The 24370-nt window shown below is 34.5% G+C and overlaps 1 protein-coding gene across 2 annotated transcripts in view; it reads right to left on the bottom strand.

Moving 5' to 3' along the window:
* Nucleotides 1-5826: 5826 nt before the first annotated feature.
* The window catches only part of LOC110465765 (regulating synaptic membrane exocytosis protein 2-like), a 96779-nt gene continuing 78235 nt past the window's right edge, over nucleotides 5827-24370 (bottom strand). Inside the window, exons 17-25 of one of the 2 annotated variants that reach the window (XM_021521838.1) lie at nucleotides 17839-18073; nucleotides 16795-16865; nucleotides 16093-16341; nucleotides 15688-15817; nucleotides 15010-15239; nucleotides 14474-14618; nucleotides 10661-10884; nucleotides 9117-9256; nucleotides 5827-8139 (exon numbers count right to left, since the gene is read on the bottom strand). In XM_021521838.1, the coding sequence (XP_021377513.1) occupies nucleotides 7909-8139; nucleotides 9117-9256; nucleotides 10661-10884; nucleotides 14474-14618; nucleotides 15010-15239; nucleotides 15688-15817; nucleotides 16093-16341; nucleotides 16795-16865; nucleotides 17839-18073 (1655 nt within the window). In that variant the 3' untranslated portion in view covers nucleotides 5827-7908. Of the gene's footprint in view, nucleotides 8140-9116; nucleotides 9257-10660; nucleotides 10897-14473; nucleotides 14619-15009; nucleotides 15240-15687; nucleotides 15818-16092; nucleotides 16342-16794; nucleotides 16866-17838; nucleotides 18074-24370 lie in introns of both variants that reach the window. The other variant, XM_021521839.1, reaches the window with a different exon arrangement.

The raw sequence follows: 24370 nt of genomic DNA, 5'->3' as shown, positions 1-24370 counted from the left end.
CTAGTCAAATATGGTTGATATCCATCTCTTAGTTCCAGAGAAGAAGTCGCGTAAAACAGTATAGCCAAATTGCCCCCTTTTTACCCCGCCCCTCAGCCCCCTGGGGGGTGGGGTGTCAACCCCACCATTTGTACAAATTTGAATCCCCACCACCTAGGGATGCTTCCAGTCGTTTAAAGAAATTGTTGACGGACGGACGGACGGACGGACGGACGCAACGGTATGGCATAAGCTCACCTTGGTCCTTCGGACCAGGTGAGCTAAAAAAAGGAAAACACAAGAACATTTGGGCAGATTTTTTTTATTTTACATAACTTTTGTCATTGCTGTATTTGATAAAAAGCCTTAATTAATAAATCTAACAATTATTAATGAATAATAATAACAAAAATTAAATATTCTTGACACTAATAATTGAAGCACAACATTCAAATGTATGTCTTATAATATAATAATAAAACAGAAACGATAAATCCTATCAATCGTAATAAATGATGAAATTTGAAATTTGTTCATTTAATGATAAGATTCTACATAAATGACTTTCAAAGGAAACCCAGTTGTCTTGTATAACGATAATCTCTATTCCATACACACTTGAAATATGATTACACCATCTGAGAGACACTGCATACACATGTAAACCAGGGGCAGATAATCCAAATCAGCATAAAACTCGACGGCCAACAACTCAATATGTAAAACATTGTTACAGTAGGGTAATTAGAAGACTCCCTAATTGCCTGTTGCAACCTCACTGCATAACGATTCAAGTACAGTTTGTTACAAACTATGTAATTATAAACAATCTTATAAAAAAGATTCAACAAATGCATTAAGTCTTGAATCAGCAAAACATAAAATAGGATAGGGCAAACAACATATCACATATATCACGGGCAAGTTGGTTAAATTAATCAAATATCAATGTACTACTAAAGTATTCACATTGCAAAACATAATCAAGAAGACGGAATAGCATGAAGTTCAGATGATCCAACGGTTTTAGATCAGCCAAAGAAATTATAAGATGAGTCAGATTTAGAAAGATAAAGTATTCTTAGAGAATAATAAAAAATACTATACCCAAGGACAGGAAAAATATATGTTTAACAGATTATTATAATGTAACAGAATATCGATAACAATTCCTAATTTTTTAACTGCAGATTACTTTAAATCATTATAAATCTTTCCAACACAAACGTTTTAACGTATGAATATCCCAGCGTTAACGCAGAACAAGGCATCATTTAAGAACAAATGTTTGAATCGTTCCACGACCCAATCACAACGCCTGAGATGCTCAAAGATCACACTACAGAAAAGATATCTCCCTCGCTCAGCGAACTTACTTTTATATATAATGAACAACGGTAAATATCAACTTTTCAAATATGTTAATGAATAAATGGTTTCATCATGGAAGAATCAACAGTTTAGTTAAGAACAAGTAATAATATAATTGATATATTTGTAACATGATACAGGAAAAGTTTATCATAAGTCCAAAGCAACTTTGAACAAATAGAAAGAGTCTCGGATGTTTTTCCTCTGCTAGCGAAAATGTTTGTAGACCGCTTACACGCGCTGTACCACAAAAAAAAACATGACCTAGAACTTCCAACGGAAATGGTACCCTGTTTACAATGGAAGGGATAACACCTACATATTTACCGTAGAGGGTAATTGGTTCGAATTTCTCACAACGTATTTATTAATTTCCACGTAGAATATAATAGACAAGAAATTGAATCACAAGAAATGGACAAGAAGTATAACGGTAATCGACAACAGTGTTGTTTAACTACGGAATGAAGCATTTGTGAAAAGACTCCGGTAAACTTCGGTTCGCTAATCCTCGAAAAATAGCTAATACAATTTGTTTGAAACCTTTTCTAATCCTATTCGGGGATAGATCCTGAATGTCCAGAAAGTTGAACACAAACAAAATTACTCGAAACGTGGCTAAACTGCTCATGGACCAGCATATTTAAATAACTAACTATCCTGGGTACCACTTTATTTTTACATAGCCAAAAGGTTTGGGACAATATGTGTCATTTATGTTCAAAGTTTTAATTGGTTCGAGGAAAGACCTGTTTGTTGGCGCATTTAGATTTTAACAACTGGTTACAATAAACTCTGTAGGGCTTAACAAACCGGATACGACGATGTATCTGTAACTGTAAGTTCTAGAGATTTTTGAAACTTAAAACCCCTTTAAGAACGACAAATTGTAAAGATATTATTTGGAGGTTGTAAAAGTTACAAAGAGGAATGGACTTTGCAGAATTAAAAGTTTATAAGAAACATCTGGCTTACTTACAATATATCCATTGCTGACTTAAATACGCAGGTTGACAGACTGTAATCAATAACATTTTATGAATTTGATAAAAATGTTTCAAAACAAATGTAATACCAAACCAAAGTTTACTACGTTTTGTACAATGTTTTAAACGACTCTATGACGTAAATGTTCTTTTACCTTAAATAGTCATGTTTGAATCCACCAAGTGGTTTGCTAGCGTAAAAGTACGGAAGAACGTATCCACAAGTGTGCCATGTTGTAGAGATACGTTTCAATGTTTTAATAATTTAAGACTCTATATTCTTAAACAATGGGTAAAATCTTGTGAGAATGAGATGAAAATTTGAAGATGCAATCTCGCATAGGAGGTATTGTTTTAGATTTTCTCTTAATACATGGATCCCTTATGCTCTCATCAGCGATAACCTCCAATGATAGATGTTTTTGCACGTCCTAAAATTTCCCACGTTATAAGTTGGGATGTGTGTGATATGCGCTCGGATTTCAGGGAAACTCTTGTTACAATTGGTTCACTAAGGAACGTTGCTATCTTATCACATTGAATACCTTATGGTTTGTGCTTGCATCACAACTTTACTTCAATCTGTTTTATTCATGGGTTATACTAAAGTGTATAGGGCAGATAAGACTGAGGTCGAGAAAGCTGTACTTCATAGAGAATGTGATGTTCTTTAGAAATTTAGAAAAAAAAATCGTAAAATTGAGTTCGTTTTAGGATCAATCAATCTCTGGACAGAAAAATATGTGATGAAGTTTAAAACAGTGGAAAATTGGTGTTATTTCCGTTTGTTCCGATATCATTCTTCGTAAAGAAAATATCTAATAATCTACTTGCATAAAGTTTCACCACTGAAATAACTCCATTAGTCCGTGTGCAATTGGTTAACAACATTTTCAAAATTGAGGTATAAGTGTAAAAAGTCAACCATGCACAAAGACTCTGATTACCTCATAAGTGTTATTGGTTAGTATTTAAATTTCAACAATCACGTAACCGGTCATTTTGAAAAAAAAATGAATAAGTGAACAAATGGTTGGAAATGAACAAGGCTTAGCTAAACTAAAGTAGATCTTCTGTTTTGTAGCGTACATATATATAATACCTGTAGGATGTTTCTTTCAGTAAAAAAATGAACGCAGTCTTCGAGATATTCAAATGTACAAGTACAAGGATTTGCTCTATATTCCATGCATCTCTTTTTTGGTGGATTTTTTTCTATAGCCAATAATGTTGCAATTAAAATGATATTGTAAACTTAGAAAGCGATCCGACTGATTATTACCCGATATTACCTCCATATTTTACCATGGAATAAATTACAGGATATACATTCCCTGTCGTTATTTGAAACAAATTGGCAGCAAAATCGACATCACATCTTAGTAACTTGTTTACCTCGAAAACAAGTCAAAGCAAATATATGAAAATCCTTGTCATTGTCAGATTAAATTATTATTATTATTTTCAACGTGTGACATTTTGTTTTAATGTTGCTATAAGCACCAGGAAATTCCAATGAAAAAAGGCCAAAATGCCTGGAATGTAGTTAAAGTTAGTACAGGTAAGAACCTAAATAGACCAATTGATCAGTTTTACATAACAGTGGGAAAGTGTGCATTTTTGTCATATTCGTAAAATCCCGTGATATACCATAATACTTGTAACTGGGAGAGCAACTTCCCTCAGCTTTAAAATGAATGCTGCACACAGAAGGTGTGGGTACAGTGTTCACCTGTAGTAACATTAACAGTAATATTTATAATAATTATATATTTCAGTAACTTTAAATCTCGGACACAGTTCTAATTACATGTGATTTTCAACATCAGGTCAAGGGAGTCTGCAATAATCTTCTCAAATGTAACGTTTTGAAAACCATGTTTCACTTCATGGTTGATATTTGTATGATCAAAAATGCCAATATTTGAAATTAATCTAGACTCAGTATGACAAATTTGTTGTGACCGGAAAAAAACACATGAATAGGGTATTTAATAAACACTACATTATATTGTAATTAACTACATGTACAATTGGACCCAAACAATGGCCAATATAAAAAGGGTAGCTAGATGCAAATTTAATAATGTAGAATGTTTTTCTGTCAAATTTCTCACGCAATGTTAATGCTTCAGGAGAAAATATGTTGATACCGGACTAAATAAAATAATTAGTAAAAAAGATCACATTTTTATGAAAGATGTTTAATTTATGAACAATTGAAAACAAAAATATTTACTAGTATTCATATATACTAAACAGAAACCAATAATATATCTATTATATCTCTTCAATAAAATTAAAAACAAAATATAACAAAGACATACCCGCTATTTATGAATAAATAAAAAGATATCACAATATTAATTATCTAGTTGATTCTGACTCAGGTTACTCCAAATTGGACCAAACAATTATTGTCCTGCTGACGATATATAACAGACTTCTACGCCAACAATTGGTTTAATGTCCTCAACATAATAAAGTCCTTCTGCCAACATTTTTTTAAGAAAAACGTCACAATTATATCACTCTATAACTTTTGCATACATGAAATATGAACATGTCTTGACCTGTTCAACCTAAACAAAACAATGGATGAGTCTTGTGAACTATATAGATTGTACCATTTCAATTTAAGGTGTGAACAGGCCATAGATCATATTCTCTGATGGACTGTTAAGTGTATTAAATAAAAACATTACTTTATGTGTCATAACGTAACATGCCTTTTCCGTGTTCAAGCAAAAATACAACTGCAGCACACGGTACTTATCGGAAGCATTTACAAGTGTAACTACAGGATTGCTAGTCCAAAGTTACAGGTCAATGAAGTGGTCCTGTGTGAAGAGAAATATCATCAATAAAGACAAAAACAGCAAATACATATTAAATATTTCTTTTAACACTGCCAGGTAAATTCTTGCTGGGATAAAACAATTAGCACTGAACATGTGTGTTCAATGTTTGATGGTAATCATTTTTTAGTCAGTATACTTCGAGGTAAATCCAAAGTTTTAAATTTTTCAATCGTGTATAGCAAAGGTGAACTTGAAGGTTCGTATTCCTGGTTATTAGGACATTTTCAGAAATTAAGAACTCATTAGCAGAGTCGTGTACGCTGGCAGACTTGATCAAAGACAAAGTGAAGAATACCAGCAGATGTGCAAAAACCTCGATACTCCAGGGGTAACCCTCGCTTACGCTCTTTGCACCCATAGAATACTATGAAATCAGATTTTCTTGGGGTCCAAACTTTGTGGATTCACCAAATTACAATTTTTTGGGAAGATAACTTTGTTGACTACAATTACTCATGTATACGAGAAGTAGCTTTATTACAAACTTGTAATAAGTTTGTGGTCGTATGAATTCATAGGTGAAGAGTACCAACAAAATCAATGCAATTTATAAACCCACGAAAATTTGTGATTTCACAGTACGTTATATTACAGCAAAATTAAAGGCACGCAGGTAGCTATTTGATTGGTCTCGGGTAAACAAAATATGACCAATCTCTAGGCTGATACCCGTACTTTGAAGAATACAGATGAGCGACCGTAGTTTGAAGATTACAGATGATCGACACCGGACTTAAAAGCCAGTCAATTTTACCGATAAGCAACCGCGAGATTCTTTCGAGGTACATCAAATGATCAAACCAATCTGCTCGTTTCCTCCACAAGGCGGCGCACACTGATCTTTCGATTCTCACATGACATATTCATGAGGTGCAGATAACGTAAGTGAGTGCAACTCCTGGAGCATCGAGGATAATGTGTCAATTTCTTGTTGATGTACATCATCAAAGGCATTGCATTCATGCTTACAACACGTAATAGATGAATGTATGAACGTAATTATGGTGTTGACACTGGCCAAAGCTTGGCTATTCAATAGCTGAAATGACAATCCATATCAAAATTATCAAATGCATTTACGATTCTACATTTCAAATCAGCATGCACATTAATATATAGAAATATGGTCGTCTAGTAACATGACCGTATATTCAAATATGGTTCTTGCGATTCTAAGCATTTCTGATAATGTTTAACAGTTAGACATCTGATATAATATTTTATGATCTCTTTCATATATGCATTTCGTAGATATAAAACAATTGCTATGATTATATTTAACATTTCTGGTCGTGGAGAAATAATGTGTTACATTGCTATCTAAATTTACTCACACAGATTAAGAATTTAACTAAAACGCATTTGCATATGCAAATGAAAAGTGCATTTAAATATTTAAATCACATGGAAAATTAACGCATTTGCATACATGCAAATGAACAGTATATGGCTAATCACCCTGCGGCGTTTAGTCAGCAGTTGGAAAAAAAATGTTTCCAAATTATTCACAAAAAATGTGTATTATTATGCTGGTTACCATTGAATAGTCTTTGATCTAAATTACAGGTACATTAAAATGACAATTTATCTCTTTCTCCCATGATTCAAACATTTAGCAACTATGCAGCATGTAAATGCATAACAAATAGTCTTTGAGCACAAACACTTTCTTGCCCTTCGTCACTCCATATACATATATACACACAAGTGTATTTAAAAACACATAACAACCCATTTCTTCATTTTTACAGCTAATGCCATTCATACCAATGACTTAATGCCATAGACACAACCTTGGAAAAAAACATTCCTCTTCCGAATGACCTTTGTACCAAGAGGTCAAGACTCTTAATGAATCCAGCAATTAACGAACTCGACATTCTTATAATAATGTCTTTGACATCTACCTGTCTAATTGCTAGCTAGCACTATTGGTGCTTCATTGTGCAAAGAAGGGAAGTGGGAAAATCACACAAAACAGCAAACTATCTCCCCTGTGTACAACTTGGTTCAACCCAATATCAAAAGGGAAGTTCAGTCCAATCAGTTAACAAGGGTGATCAGGTAAACAAGCATCTTCCACAAATGAAGACAATCATTACAATGGTTGATTAAGTGTGGTATAAAAAAGGCAATCAATTTTAATATATTGTAAACACTATCGGTAAACGCGGAATGTGAGTTATCTACATACCACATGTTTTGTTCAGCTCTTTTTAGGAATGGGAGAATGGTTGCTATTGATAGTCCTTTATGAATGACTAAAATGATTGAGAAACACACTTTGAAAATTGATGTATTCATTAATGTCCTAGATTATGACTAAATGCAATTCCATCACATCCTACAAACGAGTATTTAAAGCTTGATTATCAAATGTTCTCTTTGTTTGTTAAAATAATCGCAATTATGTAACAAATAGTTTAAAGGTCACATGAAACTGAACGTCCAAATATCTATCTTAACCACATGAAGTGAAGTAATTGATCACACGGTACTTCGATCATCTTGGAATGACTTAGGTTTTCTTAATAAAAACGTTCGTAAGTACTGCTACCATTGCTAGTATCTGTAGCCATCAGAGAAGACATTATTTTCCTACATTCATCTTCTTAGGGGTATGAACGAATTACTGTGTGATTTAATACAAAATTACTATGAAGAATTTTCCTAGTACTAATTTATTGACATTGCTATGTTGATGCCATGTGCTATGTTCTTGGACTACTGTTATTGTAGCCACTGTCTAGCGACGTAGTTGAGCCTTTGCGAGAATGACCGAGAGTGGAAGTGGACGAGTGATGACCGACCAATGAATTGCTTGTAAATAATTTGTACCAGCCAATCACAATGTTCGTAAGATCCAGGTGGTCCAGTAAAATCTGTGCTACTCCCATAAACACTTTCCTGTCCATTCGTCCATAATCGCCCCAAACTGTCACCTGTTAAAGAAGATATTACTTGTTTAAGGACCATTTACGGTACAATTGCAGTGCAAATCCACATTGGAAACTTAGGAGTATATGCAATTGAAACATGCGTAGGAACGAAACCCTAATACTGACTTGATACCGAAATGTATTTCATTTGATCTGTAGGCCAGTGATCAAATACCCGCGTTAATATTTTCAACCATGGAACATTTGAATTCAGAAGACTATCATATTCATCGCAATAAGCACCCCGGTTGCTTAAAATTAGCTTAAAGTGTGGATTTTCCTAGGATAATTAAATGCGACACAGGATAAAAAAAAACTGCAGCTTCAACCAGTTGTTATCACCCAGACACATAACAAACAATTCAGTGTGCCTAGATCATTGAACTTGTTTTCAATGCTTCACGGGAAGCTAGTCAAGCCATGATCAGCAGACATGATTCTCTGCTTAAAACTGTAAGTAATATTAAACATCAATTCAGCCTGGTAACGTCTAGAAGGGGATCTATATAGTTTCAATTCTTTCCAACAAAGGTGGAAGGGCGTTTAACGGGGGAGGAGCACTTAGTACTACAAATACGGTAGGTATAATAGTGATAACCTAGGAATTTCTTGTCCACAATATGAATCATTTATATCATGTACATTTTCTTCTTTTATTTTATAAAATAACAAAACATTTTAGAACCAAAATCTCTGCAATAGCAACGCATACAGGCAGAACATGATAATCTTATTTTCAGACAATGATATTCAATAGTCAATATGGATCACTTATTGAAGAATTTACAAAAGTGTCATGACACTTATATTTCCTTTTCAGTTTTATGTAATGTAAAATATCTCAATGTATTGTCAAAATTCATGAAAAAAACAAGGTTTAAACTTTATTTACTAAAATAATCCAACATCCAAACTATGAAACAAAATAATACAATATAAAGTTTAAATGTTTAAAGGTATTCTTAACAATGATAGTTTACCTGGAGAATTTTACCCCCATACTGCTCCATGAAGACAAGCTGTTGCTGATAAAGGGGGTCTAGAGTACGCCGGGCCACCACCGTCTTCTGTTTTTCCACACAAGTCTTTCCATCAATGAGGTACACTTTTACATAAGGAGCTGTGACAGAAAAGATGAAGTCATTATTTAACACCTTTACTTTTATAGAACTGGGACACCGGATTAATTCAATTTTTACCACGGCTGACGGTATTTGGGCATGATTGCTCTTGGGCATTAAACTGATTTCAGCTGGCGTTCAACGGGAAAATGAAAACCAACTAGACAATGGCTAATTTGTTCATTTGACGATAATAATAACTAATGAATGCCAATTGAAAGCAGCTGAATGCTTATTTTTACCATTTATTTAAAATATGTTATCCCATAGAAAATAAATAATTTATCATATAAAAAACAACTTTTAGTTGATTATTTCATGTATGCTTTTAGTTTTCCAGGAATTAAGCCATCAGAAAAATGATGACGTCCATCATCTTTTATAATTGATATCATTCCATCTGAATTTGGAAGTGGGCTATTGATTGGGAATATAAAGAATTAAGTTGTCATTCATGACCACCTTTACATATATGTTCAGTACACACATAGGGAGATATAAGCCAGATGGCATATATAGGACTTGTAGTTAGCGCCTGATAAGGCAGCTCTTGCGAATTCCTCAAAATTGTATTGATTTATATATATGCTAAATTAATTGTACATCTATGTACTGTAAAGTGGTTTATACAACATTTGATATAGCGCCCTATCTAGCTATATTATTATTATATACACCTACGGCACACAGGACTTAATCCTAACATTAATGTCAACATGTATATTCCCATTCCTTGCACAAATGATTAATTTTTATCATTAAAGTAAATCGCTACATACAGTGATTATTAACGAATATATTCAGAAATGATACGAGATTTCATAGTCTAATTTTGGCTCCACACTTTAAAGCTGTTGTAAAAATAAGCTATGGTTATGGTATTGTACTTTGCTTCGGAAGGGTTTTGGCGACTGTGTGGAATCTGCTACCAGGAAGTAAACAAATCTGGCCAAATTCACGACCGATTTAAAAAGGCAATCTATTCACGTCTGCATTTTAGGCTGTTTTGCACACTCCCAACCCTAAATATATTTTTATATGTAAAAAGACAAAATTTCAACAACGAGTCTTTAGTATTTTCATCTCTTCAAGGAGATTCTTCAGACTGTTTATATGTATATAGAGATAAAGGACTTGTTACCTAATGTATAATGCTGATTTTATTAATTTTTCATCTATTACATTGTATCTTTATACCTGTCACTGTAGGAATACTATTATCCATGTGTTGTAACCCGCGCATTACAGTAATTTTGCAAATTATATAATGCGTTATATAAATGTTGTATATCATTAATATTTGTTACTATGTGTTTAATCGTAGAGCATTGTATAAAGGTTTTATTTACATAAAATTAGCAGCATCAATATTATCTGATTTTCGTAGAAAGAATTGTACCCACCTGGTAAGATTTTGGCCCCCGATTTTGCCATTAATCCCCGTGCCCGTATGACCTCTACTTCCAAATGACCTTTCCTGTCATAAAGGCCAAGCTGGATTTCGCCAAGACACGGTGAACCAAGAACTTGTCGGCCCACCAGCTGAGCTGGGCCAAGGCCCTCAATGAATTCTCCGAACTGCCCTTCAGGACCAAGGGCGGGATTACCACCTGGGGGCTGCCAGACCCTATAAAACATACTGCAATGTAGCTGAATCATTTCTGTAGCGTTCCTCACTGTACGTCTTACGCATATTTTATAATAGTTACGACTACATACATATTTTCATTTCTTCTCTATCAACAATTGCCACTCTATGTTACAACTGTTTCAACTATAGAAATGAAAATTGACACGTTTCACCAGACAGTATGTTTCATGATACAGTTTTATATATTTTGACCGCTGATCATATTTACTAAACCATATTCCCTTTCAAATGATTATATGACATCACTGCTAAGACACGAATAGTTAAACAAACATTTCTCACTTCTCTCAATGTTATTTCGTATTCAATGTATTCAACTTTATTAGGGCCCCGTATCGGAGATACGGGTGCCCTATAGTAATCACTGTGTCTGTATGTCTGTCTGTCTGTCCGTCCACAAAATTTGTTCCTGGCTGATATCTTTAGTAATTATTGACCGTTGTACATGAAACTTGGTCAAGATGTTCAGTTCATAAAAATACACATTGAGGCTAAAAGTCAAGGTCAAAGGTCAAGGCATTAGGTTCAAATGTCAAGGTCAAATTTTACATCTTTTCACTGATGAACAATTTTGTTATGACATTATGAAGCAAAGTTGATCCTAATTAAACAAGGATTCAACTGACCAAAGGTCAAGGTCATCGGGTCAGGGGTCAAGGTCATATTTTGTAGCTTTTCACTAGTGAATATTTCGCTATGACATTATGAAGCAAAGTTGTTCGGAACTAAACAAAGAGACACACTGAGGTAAAAAATTGAGGTCAAATGTCAAGGTCATGAGATTTAAAGGTCAAGGTCAAATTTTGCATCTTTTCACTGATGAACATTTTGTTATGACATGATGAAGCAAAGTTGATTAGAATTAAACAAGTCAACTGACCAAAGGTCAAGGTCATTGGGTCAAAGGTCAAGGTTAAATTTTGTATCTTTTTACTGGTGAACATTTCGCTATGACATTATAAAGCAATGTTGTTCAGAACTTAACAGAGTCAACTGACTTTAGTTCAAGGTTACTTGGATCAAAGGGTCAAGGTCAAGTTTTGTATTTTTCACTGATGAACATTTTGTTATGATATTAAGAAGCAAAGTTGGTCGGAATTAAAGAATAAGTCAACTGACCAAAGATCAGGGTCACTGGGTAATGGTCAAGGTCATTTGGGTCCAAAGGTCAAAGACAAAGTGGATTTCTGACTTTGACCCTGGCTCTTGATGGAGAAGGTATATAAGGTGAAATAAAACAAATCAAAGCTAACAAATGAGTATTGCACCGGTAATTACATTTCTGTTAGCCCAGCAAATATGAAGATGGAAGGAAACACATCACATCATAGTACTGTACATGTAAAATGTATATTTTGCTTCCTTGCGATTCTTTTTGAAGTCCAAATGTCAAACGTCAAGCTCAGCTATATGGGCAGATTGCTTCTTGATGATTATGGGGGATATAATTGCCACAAGACGGGGCCCTTACTGACCTGTCAGTGTTCTAGTTGTTCATACTTAGTAACTTGCTTGTTTAATTCTTTACTTACATAAACTTTGTAACTCAGCATACTTATACAGAATTATACAGTTTACCTCTTAACTTCAAAGACTTAGTAACACAGCATACCTGCCTACCTCAAAGGCTTGTTAACTCAGTATACCTGTCTTTTTCAAAGGCTTGTTAACTCAGTTTACCTGTCTACTTCAAAGGCTTGTTAACTCAGTATACCTGTCTACTTCAAAGGCTTGTTAACACAGTATACCTGTCTACTTCAAAGGCTTTTTAACTCAGTATACCTGTCTACTTCAAAGGCTTGTTAACTCAGTATACCTGTCTACTTCAAGTGGTTGTTAACACAGTATACCTGTCTACTTCAAAGGCTTGTTAACGCAGTATACCTGTCTACTTCAAAGGCTTGTTTACTCTGTATACCTGTCTACTTCAAAGGCTTGTTAACTCAGTATCCCTGTCTACTTCAAAGGCTTGTTAACTCTGTATACCTGTCTACTTCAAAGGCTTTTTAACTCAGTATACCTGTCTACTTCAAAGGCTTGTTAACTCAGTATACCTGTCTACTTCAAAGGCTTGTTTACTCTGTAAACCTGTCTACTTCAAAGGCTTGTTAACTCTGTATACCTGTCTACTTCAAAGGCTTGTTAACTCACACACTTGTTTGCTTCATTGGCATTTTTTTAGTAACTCCACATACTTGTTAACGTTGAGGATTCAGTAACACATCTTACCTTTTTCCTTGACGTAACTCTGCATAAATGCAATTGTATTTTTAAAATATAAACATTATTTATTTACAACAATTATGAAACAAGTAATTTCATCTGATATAAATTACTCTTTTGGGTGGTCGGGTTTAATTCTTCCCACACTAAGACCCCCCGCGCGGTAACATCCGGGTAAACAAGAGTGATTTATTTAAGTGGAAATAACTTTTATCATAATTGTTGTGATTTTATGTTGACTTTGTAGACTTTAGTAACAAAGCATATCTGTTTTGGTACACTTTTGAAACTCAGCGTATTTCTTTACTTCATAAACTTAGTAACTCGGCAAACCAGATTTTTTTAAGACTTTGTAACACAACATACCAGTCTACTTCACTGACTTGGTAGCTCAAAATGTAACTCAAAATATTTAGTTTATTTTGATGATTTTGAAACACAGCATACCAGTCTACTTTGTAATATGTACAATATACCAGTCTACTTTGTAATATTTACAATATACCAGTCTACTATGTAATATGTACAATATACCAGTCTTCTATGTAATATGTACAATATACTAGTCCACTTTTTAACATGTACAATATACCAGTCTACTTTTTAATATGTACAATATACCAGTCTACTATGTACAATATACCAGTATACTATGTAATATGTACAATATACCAATCTACTATGTAATATGTACAATATACCAGTCTACTATGTAATATGTACAATAAACCAGTCTACTTTGTAATATGTACAATATCCCAGTCTACTATGTAATATGTACAATATAACAATCTACTATGTAATATGTACAATATAACAATCTACTATGTAATATGTACAATATAACAATCTACTATGTAATATGTACAATATACCAGTCTACTATGTAATATGTACAATATACCAGTCTACTTTGTTATATGTACAATATACCAGTCTACTTTGTAATATGTACAATATACAAGTCTACTTTGTAATATGTACAATATACCAGTCTACTTTGTAATATGTACAATATACCAGTCTACTATGTAATATGTACAATATACCAGTCTACTATGTAATATGTACAATATACCAGTCTACTATGTACAATATACTAGTCCACTTCAAAAACTAGGTAACACAACATTCTTTGTTTACTTGTCGACTTTGTAACTTAACCTTCATGTTTTCTTCTTATTAACTACGCATACATGTTAACTTCAAACACTCAGATACTGGGAGGTACTATCCAAAGATCAAATTCCGTATTACAATTAATCTTTCATTGAAAGGTTCCTAACTTTATTGAGAATCCTACGATTACACAGCAATTAATGACCCTGGTATGTATACTCACACACTGCCGGAGTCACTACTGATGCTGCCGATACTGCCGTCTGTAGAGTCTTTACTCGCCTGTTTCACCATTCTCCCGTACTTGGCTTCCAGACCATGCCCAACCTCTACACTTCTTTGGAATGAGTTCTTCTTCTTACCTGCCTCTATATATCACAAGTCAAGAAATGCATTAGTATTAACCAAGAAGCAAAAACAGCTATCCATTTGCACACTTGGAACACTGTTGTTGATTTCATTTTGTTTATTTCATCTTTATTATGGTTCATTAAAGTCCCGCAACAAATAGTTTTTTTTCCTAAATGATTTATCAAAGCTATAACTATCATGGGGAAAATGGTAATCAAGGCAAGGTAAGTCTTTGGCAGTGTTACAGGAATCCTTAAAATTTGTTAGGATAGAAAGTATAGTTTTGAATCTGAAATACAGGGATTCGTGCCCCATTCGGCCCTAAAGTTACATTTGAAACTTGCCAAATCAAAGACTGGGCAAATCCATTCTAAAAATGTAGGGGTGAACAAGTTAATGCCAACTGACCTGCTAACTGTGAGGCACTGTTACTTTTCCAAGGTAAGCCCACAAAGGTAGCCATTTTGTGGCCAAGACTTGGTCTCCGTTTACGACCCTCAGTCACGCTGGCACTAAGAGCGGAGTCGGACATACTGCCATCGGTTTTTTCATAACTGTCACGGCTATCGCTGCTGGAACTTGGGGTTATCTGCCGACGTGGAACGGTAGTTCGAATCCCCATCCTCTGGGAAAACTCACTGTGAACACAGCGAGAGATAATTTAATTAAAATTTGAAATGTAAGTCCTCATGACTCACTTTCATCATGGCATAATGCAAATATCAGTTCCAAAGGAACTATTTTAAAAGTACAAAAAATAGCTTAATTTGACCTTGACCTTCTAATTTCAAAATCTTGTGGGTTCTCCATACACATTGGTAATGCTCCTGGCAATCACAAAAAGAATTGTTAACTGTTTCAGATGTTACATTCTCCCACCAGATAAAGTAGTGAAAACTGGTTCTTAGGGAGAAATTGCCGAAAATGAAGTGCAGGTAAGTGAAAATAAAAATATAGAGATACCAAATGTTGTTGTATTGGGAGAAGCAGATCAATTTTGATTTTTTTGCATGTCACATACGCAGAAAATAGAAGGATACACCCAATTATGCAGGAAGTTCTACATTATTCGTGCCACACACGTACCTGAACGTGCGCCGAGGATGATCGGATTGTGTCGATCTGACACTGAGCGTGCTCACTTTCGATACCTCAGACATGTCACTCGTCTCAGAGGCATCACTTCCCATATCATCACCAATGTCCGGATTAAACTCTAAATGTACCAAAACAGGGAATCATAAGATACGATTTTCGTTAAAACCTTAATATGGTATACAGCAAAATATATTGTAAATGTGACACAAATTGACAACCTTAATTCATCGTATTCATATGGAACTACTGTAATAACCTGAAAATGAGGTAGAACAATTCGAGGTTCACAAATACACCTCATAAGATTGTATTAAAATTTACTTTCAAAGACTTGAAATTTGGCTGAGTGTGACGAGTTGCTGTCACGATAAAAGCATGTTCAAAACTTTTTACCAGGATTTCTTCTAGATCTACGGTGATGATGTGGACGATCAAAATCGTTGCTGCCATGGCCGCTTCTCTCGTACATCATTTCTCCTCGATCCCCTGACATGCCTCTGTCACGTGATCGCTCCCGGAAGTCACCACGGTGATAGTCTCGCCTACTGCGGTAACTCTCGCTGTCCGACATATTTGCACCACTGGAGGACATTTTCATCTTCATCGTCAATTTCTGGGCTCGCTTCTCCAAGTCCTGAGTCGCTGTAAGGTCAACAAAGAAAGAAACATGCATCATTGTTATTCGGCAGAAAACCTCTCACAAACGAAATTCTACACGATTAAAAGACTCATGTAAAGCATACATGGAATGGCTATCAAATTTTCCATATCGCAAGTTTCGCCAATTTGTGAGGAATAACTTATTACAATTTTCTCGTGATGAATGTATCAAATGTAATAAATTGGCAATAGTATGCATGAAGGAAAAGGTCGATGCAGGCTGATAGAACATTTCTAAATTTGTTTTAGAATCAGGATTCAGCAAAGGACACGAGTACATGAAGTTTGTATTAGAAATGTTTTTATCACAAACTCATAATTCCTTCAAAAAATATTTTCCTGAAAGGATCAGATAACCAAATAACAGAAGTAGCCCCATTCAATGAGTTTGTACTTTGTCAGAAACAATTCTGTGGCAGATAACTGTATACTTACCTTTGTCTCGACCTGCCATTTGAGCTTCGAGTGGGATTGCCGGAAGCTTCCTTCGCTTTGGAGATGATTTACTGTAAAACAGAATGTAAGTTAAAACAGCGATACTTTCGAGGGGTCTAAAATATCTGTTACTAATCTGGGGCAACTATTTCATTTCAAAGTCCAGATATCAATAGCATAATGCAAATATTCAATAAATACAAAACTTAGAAAGATACGATTAGTGTGTATCATTAGTTGATAAAGAACTAAAGTATTAACGAAAATTGAAATGGTTTTCAGTTACAACTGGTGTATAAATTTACTTGTTTTACATTTTTTTTGCATAAATTGCTGGAATTGTGGTACAAGGGATGTATTTTTCGTTTTCATTTAATGTAAGGTTTATGAAACCTGTTTTGATATTTTATTCTTTTTTTCTCAACAAAGCTTTGCTAAAATGGAAATGACTCTTTTAAAGATATCAATTAAAATGGAAACTTATGAAAGATACCATATATGCTAACTTACTTATTTACATACAGAACATTTAAGTTACAGAATCAACTCCACTGACGTTTGAACATGTGAGTAGTGAAAGGACTGTTTTATTGCGAAGTAACATCCTTAAAACTTGAAGGTTTGTTCGACAATGTTGTCCATTTATAATAGTGCCATGAAACCTACCTTACCTCAAACATTATCTACTAAACTTAGAACTTTCAAGATCAGAAAAATGCAACATCTTATAATGATCAAAAGCGTTGCATAAGCTGTTGAAAATCTACCCCATATACCTTACTTCTGCAGTTAAACAAGATCGGAATAGCGTGTATTAATTCTGTCAGATAAGGAAACTGGAAAAATGTACATTAATTATGGAGGTACGCGAGATCGGGACAGTGAACCTAATTTTGGAGACAAGATAGATTTGTACAGTAACTTTAATTTTAGAGTAGAAAGACCTGGAAATCATACCTTAACGAAGTACCTTTATTCTTGATATAAGAGAAGCCAGAACAACATTCCCTCATTCTGGAGGTGAGAAAGACGTGGATGACATACCTTAATTCTGGTGGTGAGAGAGACCGGGACGCTGATTCAGGCACGCGGTGGTAGGAAGAAGGCGACCTTGACCTTGTTCTACTAGAGTGACCTTTCTCTGGAGGATGTGGTGACCTTGAACTTTGATGGGTTTGGGGCGCTTGGTCTCGTGGTACTGACAGCATCTCATTGTTCTTGCCTGACAGTCGGCGGCGCTCGGTTCGGTCATCCCTAACGCAATCTGGAAAGATGCCAGCTGCGTTAACAGCATCGATATCTTTATAAAGCTCGGTTTGTGTACAGTCATACACCTCCAACAAAGCCTCAGATACTAACCAATTTCGAGAGAGTCACAGGGGAAAACATTCTGAGATTTTCAGATATTTTAGTGCATGAGTAACATTAACTCCCTTTGCCCTGAAATTTCATAATAAACTATTCCAACCTTTGAATTGGAAGAGTTCAAATGTGTCTTCAGAGGTTAATGAGTTAAAGATATAAATTGACAAGAACAGTAGATTAATTTAACAAAGAAAATAACCATTTAACAATTGTGTAAATATTTTTAGTGTATCAAGGTTTGTGTATACGTACATTGTAGTATTTAAGCTACTTAATGTAATTTTGCAAACAGCAGTTATCACATTTTGCAAATTTGGTGATGAAGGAATAACTCTTAAAAGGATTAAAAAAAAAAATATTCATCAAAACTAAAAATAATATTCATCAAAACTATTTTTCAAGCATTTATTGACATTTTTATTTACTACTTTTTGGTTTTTGTATTTTTGTTCCCTTTTTTGTATTTTTACACCTTTTAACATATTATTTTTTTAGTTTATCTATAGTTTGTATTTAAAGTAATGAAAGGATTGTAAACAGCAAGTTATTCGCTATTCAGCCTTATGTGGAGTAGAGCAGACCACAGAGAGGAAACTGTCCTCTCGAGACTGCGCATAGGCCATACCTACATCACACATGGTTACATTTTGCGTATTGAAGACCAGCATTATTGTCATGCATGCAATCAGCCATTTACAGCCAAACACTTTATGATTGAATGCGCTGATTTCAAACAAATACGTGACAGATTTTATGATGTACTGTCAATGAAAAGATTATTCGATACAGTTTCCGTGCAATTAATATTTGACTATTTACACTCTATTGATCCTTACCATAAAATATGACATATTGTGAAGCCAATTAGTTTGATTTTTATATAGTTCTCTTATCCTTTACATATTGTAACCTATTTAGTTTTGGTCTGATATGTTAATTTTAAGTATCGATGGCCCTTGATGACTTACATTGTCGACGGGCCGTTAAACAACACAAAAACAAAACAAACAAATAATAAGAATTGGAGCTTGACGATGCATGAGCAACATATTCATAATTAATGATTGATTCAGAAGTAAAGGAAGTCAGATGGATGTAACTTGAATTTCCCCCTTGAAGATTTACCAGGAGGCCGAAATATTAGGACCGAGAATTACAATTGTTTTATCATTTATGTTTTTTCCCTATGGAAATCAACTGTTGTTTATTTTACTTAACTATTTTTTTACTGTAGACCTCATTGTTTGAAGATGTTTAAACATTTTACTATATTTTACATTGAATGCAGGTGGAGGCCGTTTATTTGAACAGAATTGATAACCCTATCAAGCTTTAAGCCAAATATCATAACCTTATATCTTAATTGTGGTTCTTAAAAAGATCTTGTTTGAAGAAAGAGTTATAGGATGGGCACCACACTGTGGCATTATATGTACTCCTTTGACAAGCAAATAGCGATACATGGTAAATGAACTACTTCTTTGAAAACTATTTTCTTGAATATCATTTTATTTTGATGTACATAGCACAGTAACAAATAGCAGAATAACATAAATCACGGTTCAGAGAAATAGGTCGAGGTTCAAGCGGGGTCAACTCAGCTACAGGATCTCAATTTAGTGCTAGGAATATGCGGACAAGTTTGGATGTTTAATCTGAACCTGCATTAGTTTCACTGCAAACAAAAATTTACAAATTTTCATCCAAGGATGGATGAATATAGTAGCATTGTACTGCCAAGAAATTGTGCTTCGCCGAAATCATACATATACTCCTGTTCACTCATTCACCCCTGAAGACACATTTGAACTCTTCCAATTCAAAGGTTGGAATAGTTCATTATGAAATTCCAGGGGTAAATGAGTTAAAGGTATAGGTACTACACAGCTCAACTTTTACCTGTGCAAAATAGATTTAGCTAGCGAATGAAAAACCTCATTTAAAATGAAATTCTTGCAACAAATGAAGTAACATCACAAAGAGAATATTAACCTGTTTTTTTCCTCTAAAAATAGTAACACTGAGATAATACCACAAATCACATATCCCCACGTGGTTACGATGTAGGAAAAGTCATCTAATTTCTATATACTTTGAGTCTGTCTGTGATGTAGGTACTCTATCAATGTTTCAGCCGAATTTTACATGTTAACCCTTCCACCACTATAGACCATAATGGACTCATCCACATCAATGCATTGTTGAGTCTATTAAAGTTACATAGGGGTGAAAGGGTTAAAGATGTATGACAAATGTATTGAACATATGGTTTTACATAGGCAACACCACAGGATAGATACAGCTGGGAGATGTGAAGGAACTCGTACATGACAAACAATACAAAATAAGCCAGCCGAGAGGTCACAGTTCAAAGGTCAGTTCAAAGCTTAATGAATACATCAAAACCAATAAGTCATATCCAACACTTTGAACTTTATCTTATAAGCATACCTTGAAATTGGATTGTTACTTAAATAAATACCAGGACCACCACCGAGGTGGGTTACAATATATCTAATAATTGTAAATAAAAGTAAATAAATCCTTAAAATTAGTACTAATATAGTGTCATCATGTTTGATTTCCCAGAACGACCCTAACGTAAGTTATGTCTGTCTTGTGATTATGTGTTGGTATAATTGTAATATTATATTTTTCCTCTGATCAAAACCCAGAGCAGTAAATGATGTTTTGTTTTATTCTGATTCTGATCTTATATTGTTAATATATGCTTGACCAGTGCTTTTAATTTAGACAAGTAAATGATGTTTCACCTATGATTTTATAGCCCTTGCCAATTAATTATGTTTGACCTCTGACTATAACCCTATACCCAGTAAATAGTCTTGTAAACTTTAATTCAAAATATGATGCATCTTTCATCACAAGTCCTAACATGACGATACTTTGATCTTTGAGGTAAGTATGACCTTTGCTTACTGTTTAAAGAAGAGTAGGGTATTTTTATCGACTTTACCATACGTTAATGTGGTATGTGATGTTACGGACACATGGGAAAATGGGATTTGCACATAAACAGCTGGGTGGGCAGATAGAGGGAACAATACACTACCAAATAACACTTTCCACCACAGGGGCATTTACCATCAAATAAAACCATACAATCTCTGTAAAAATGACCAGCAAAAGATTCCATATAAGGCGTTGAATGTTGCGGAAAGGTTAAAGCACCACAGACACAGTATAAAACATCCCATTAGCATAAAATTACGGAGCAGACAAAATAAGGCACAGGACACCACATTAGCACTGACAATTAGCTGTGGTACCTGGCTCAGAAATCAGGCATCTCAAGTCTGGGTCTCCCTGTGGGGAACCTCTTCCTCGCATGCTTCGATCTCCCACTGGTGTATTCCGCCCATTCAAATCTGGGTCTGTTTGTGGCGAGGTCCGTTGACTGGTGTCTGGGTCCCCTAGTGGGGAGCCTGGCCCTCTACTGCTCATATCATCTTGAGGGGAACTCTTGTCCCTATCACGCTGTTCCCCATGCATTGACTCCCACCCTCTACTGCTAGAGTTCTGTGGCGATCGTCTACCTCTAATATTTGAATTACCCTTTCCAGAGCCCCTAACCCTGTGTGGATTGTTCTGTGATAGGGTCTGATTTCTGATGTTCCATTCACCTCCACTACTACTTGGGTCCCCTTGGGGGGAACCGTGATATCTGAACTCTACCTGTGGTGAGCCTCTGCCTTTAACTGACAATGCCCTTTTCTCACTAGCATCAGAAAGTTCCTCACTGCCCGGAGGTGGACTACAAGAGCTTCCGAGGGAGCTACAACTCATTATATCCCCTCGAATATACGCCGACGACAAACCTAGCATGGATGAAGAACATTCTGAAGTTAAAAACGTTGCAACTTTGGCTTCCGATAATCGGGCTAGAGTTACCTAGACTCAGATTATCCACAAAACTGCTCTTTATTGAGAAACTAAATTAAACGTACAGATGTACTTTTGTATGACAAGTATTTATCATATACTTCATAAGTGAAGCAGCCTACCTGGGAATGCTAAACTCAATTTAACCAAACCTACCCAGAAAACGATTACTTTACAAGCGACATAACGGATTCTGAAAACAGCGGCACTGCAATAGGATCGCATCATCACTTGATGCAACATAACCACTCCATCATCAATTATATGACAAATTTCATGTGCTATTGATGGTGCAGAACTATTAAAACACGGAGTACTTTTTTACAGTAGGAAAGCGTTAGTAAAAAACTAGCGCTCGTCGTATGTGGTGAAAAGCCTTGTACAAAACCTCTCAAATTTTGGCCATAGATTGAGATTTTTCTGACTAAGCTGTTTAATCGTACAGGAATTAGATATATTCTTAAATAATTTGTTGAAAAAGATGTATTTTTTCAAGTTGATCAGTAAATTAATGTCGAGGTTGTAACATCATGGCTTTTTATTTAATTGACATAAACAATTCACATTTTTTGTATACAAGCTTGAATTTAAGGCCGACAGGAGAAATATCATCTAGTCAATAATTCTAAATTAAGGCTGTCTCTGTGACCTTGACCTTTTTATTTCTTCCAAATTAAAAAATAATAATAATAATATACAACATTTGACATAGTGCCCTATCTAGTTAGAAAAAGCCACTCTAAACCGCTTTACAGTACATACATATAAAATGGATACATTCAATACAATTTAATATACACATTAAATAATACATTAATCCATTAAATTTTGAGGACTTTGCAGGAGATGCCTTACCAAGCACTAACTACTAGTCATATGCCACCTGGCTAATATCGCTATTATCCATATATGTGTATGCCTACGTGTGTGCTAGATATGTATTGGATTTATAATTCCGAAGCTTTGTACTTCATATATCTTTCCAAGGAATATTTTTTGCACAATACCTTCAATAGTCCTATCTTACTCTTGACTATAAATGCAACCAATTTGTCTGGTTTTATATTTTGCATATTTTTAATTCTTTGATTATAACAAAACAAGACATAAAATCACTATAAAGCGTTGAAATAAAAGAAAGTGTTAACCATATTAAAAGCATCAAAGTGCATCGTCTGACAATGCGGAAATTCTCAATGTACAACTTAACTCTGATAATGTCTGTTTTGAATCAAAACTGTTAATCTGTTAATTCATGTGTTAGCCACACCAGTAAATTCATTACAAATACCTAGTATGGAATTAAAGGAAGAACTCATTTAAAAATCCATTTAGGTGACAATAAAAGACAAAGAAAGATTCACTGCAACCTTCGGCTATTTTCTCAACTTATGACTCATCAGTGACCACATGTCTGTTAACTTATTCACACCCGAAGACACATTTGGACTCTTCCAATTCAAAGGATGGGATTGTTCATAATGACATTTCAGCGGTGAATGAGTTCATGTTCCAAAATCATTCCTTAGAATACAGGACAAGAGGAAAAGAGTTGCCTATGAAAACATCATAAATTGATAACTTTTATTTACAACTCATTTAAAACTTGTATTATGTCTTAACCCTGCCAGAATTAATTTCCTTACATGATCATGGCAGTGACCGATAGTACCAAAGCAAATGGGGATTTACCTATTTAGAATCTAAAAGTTGATGCAGAAAATGTACAAAACAATAGTTCCTCTATGAGATTTATCAGTGGTACATGTAATAAATTTCAACAGAACAAAAATCTTTACCGCTGTGAATTTCAGGACAACTGCATTTTACATGACTGTGAACTCCTTTTTACAGGATTATGAATATTGGGGAAAGTAAATAAATGTGGAAAACAAATCTAAAGGTCAACTAAAACATGTTGAATGTTGATGATATTGTAAGGGGAAATAACTCTTATAAATTCCTTCCAAACGATTGTGCAAAAAAAAAATCAAAAAAATCATACAAACCATTTTTTAATGTTGATAATATTGAAAGAGGAAGTAACCCCGTGTTCCTTTATCTTCTATGAAATAGTAACAATAAGTACCGGGTATGTTATACCAATAGATGATATTCTTTAGATATTTTATTAATTTGATTTTGTATAGGAATCTGTTGTTTCTTATCAATTTTATAAAACTTCTTCGCTGTAAATTTATCCAATTATATACCTATTACTTCACCAAATTCTTATGATTTGTTAATAAGCTCGAAAAAGAATTGTTACTGGTGTTCTACGGGAAAATATTTATTTTTCTTTTACTTA

Source organism: Mizuhopecten yessoensis, unplaced genomic scaffold, assembly GCF_002113885.1.
Source record: "Mizuhopecten yessoensis strain PY_sf001 unplaced genomic scaffold, ASM211388v2 scaffold11101, whole genome shotgun sequence".
NCBI classification, from domain to species: Eukaryota; Metazoa; Mollusca; class Bivalvia; order Pectinida; family Pectinidae; genus Mizuhopecten; species Mizuhopecten yessoensis.
Note: the sequence above shows the minus strand (reverse complement) of the source record. Positions and strands in the feature narration are given on the sequence as shown.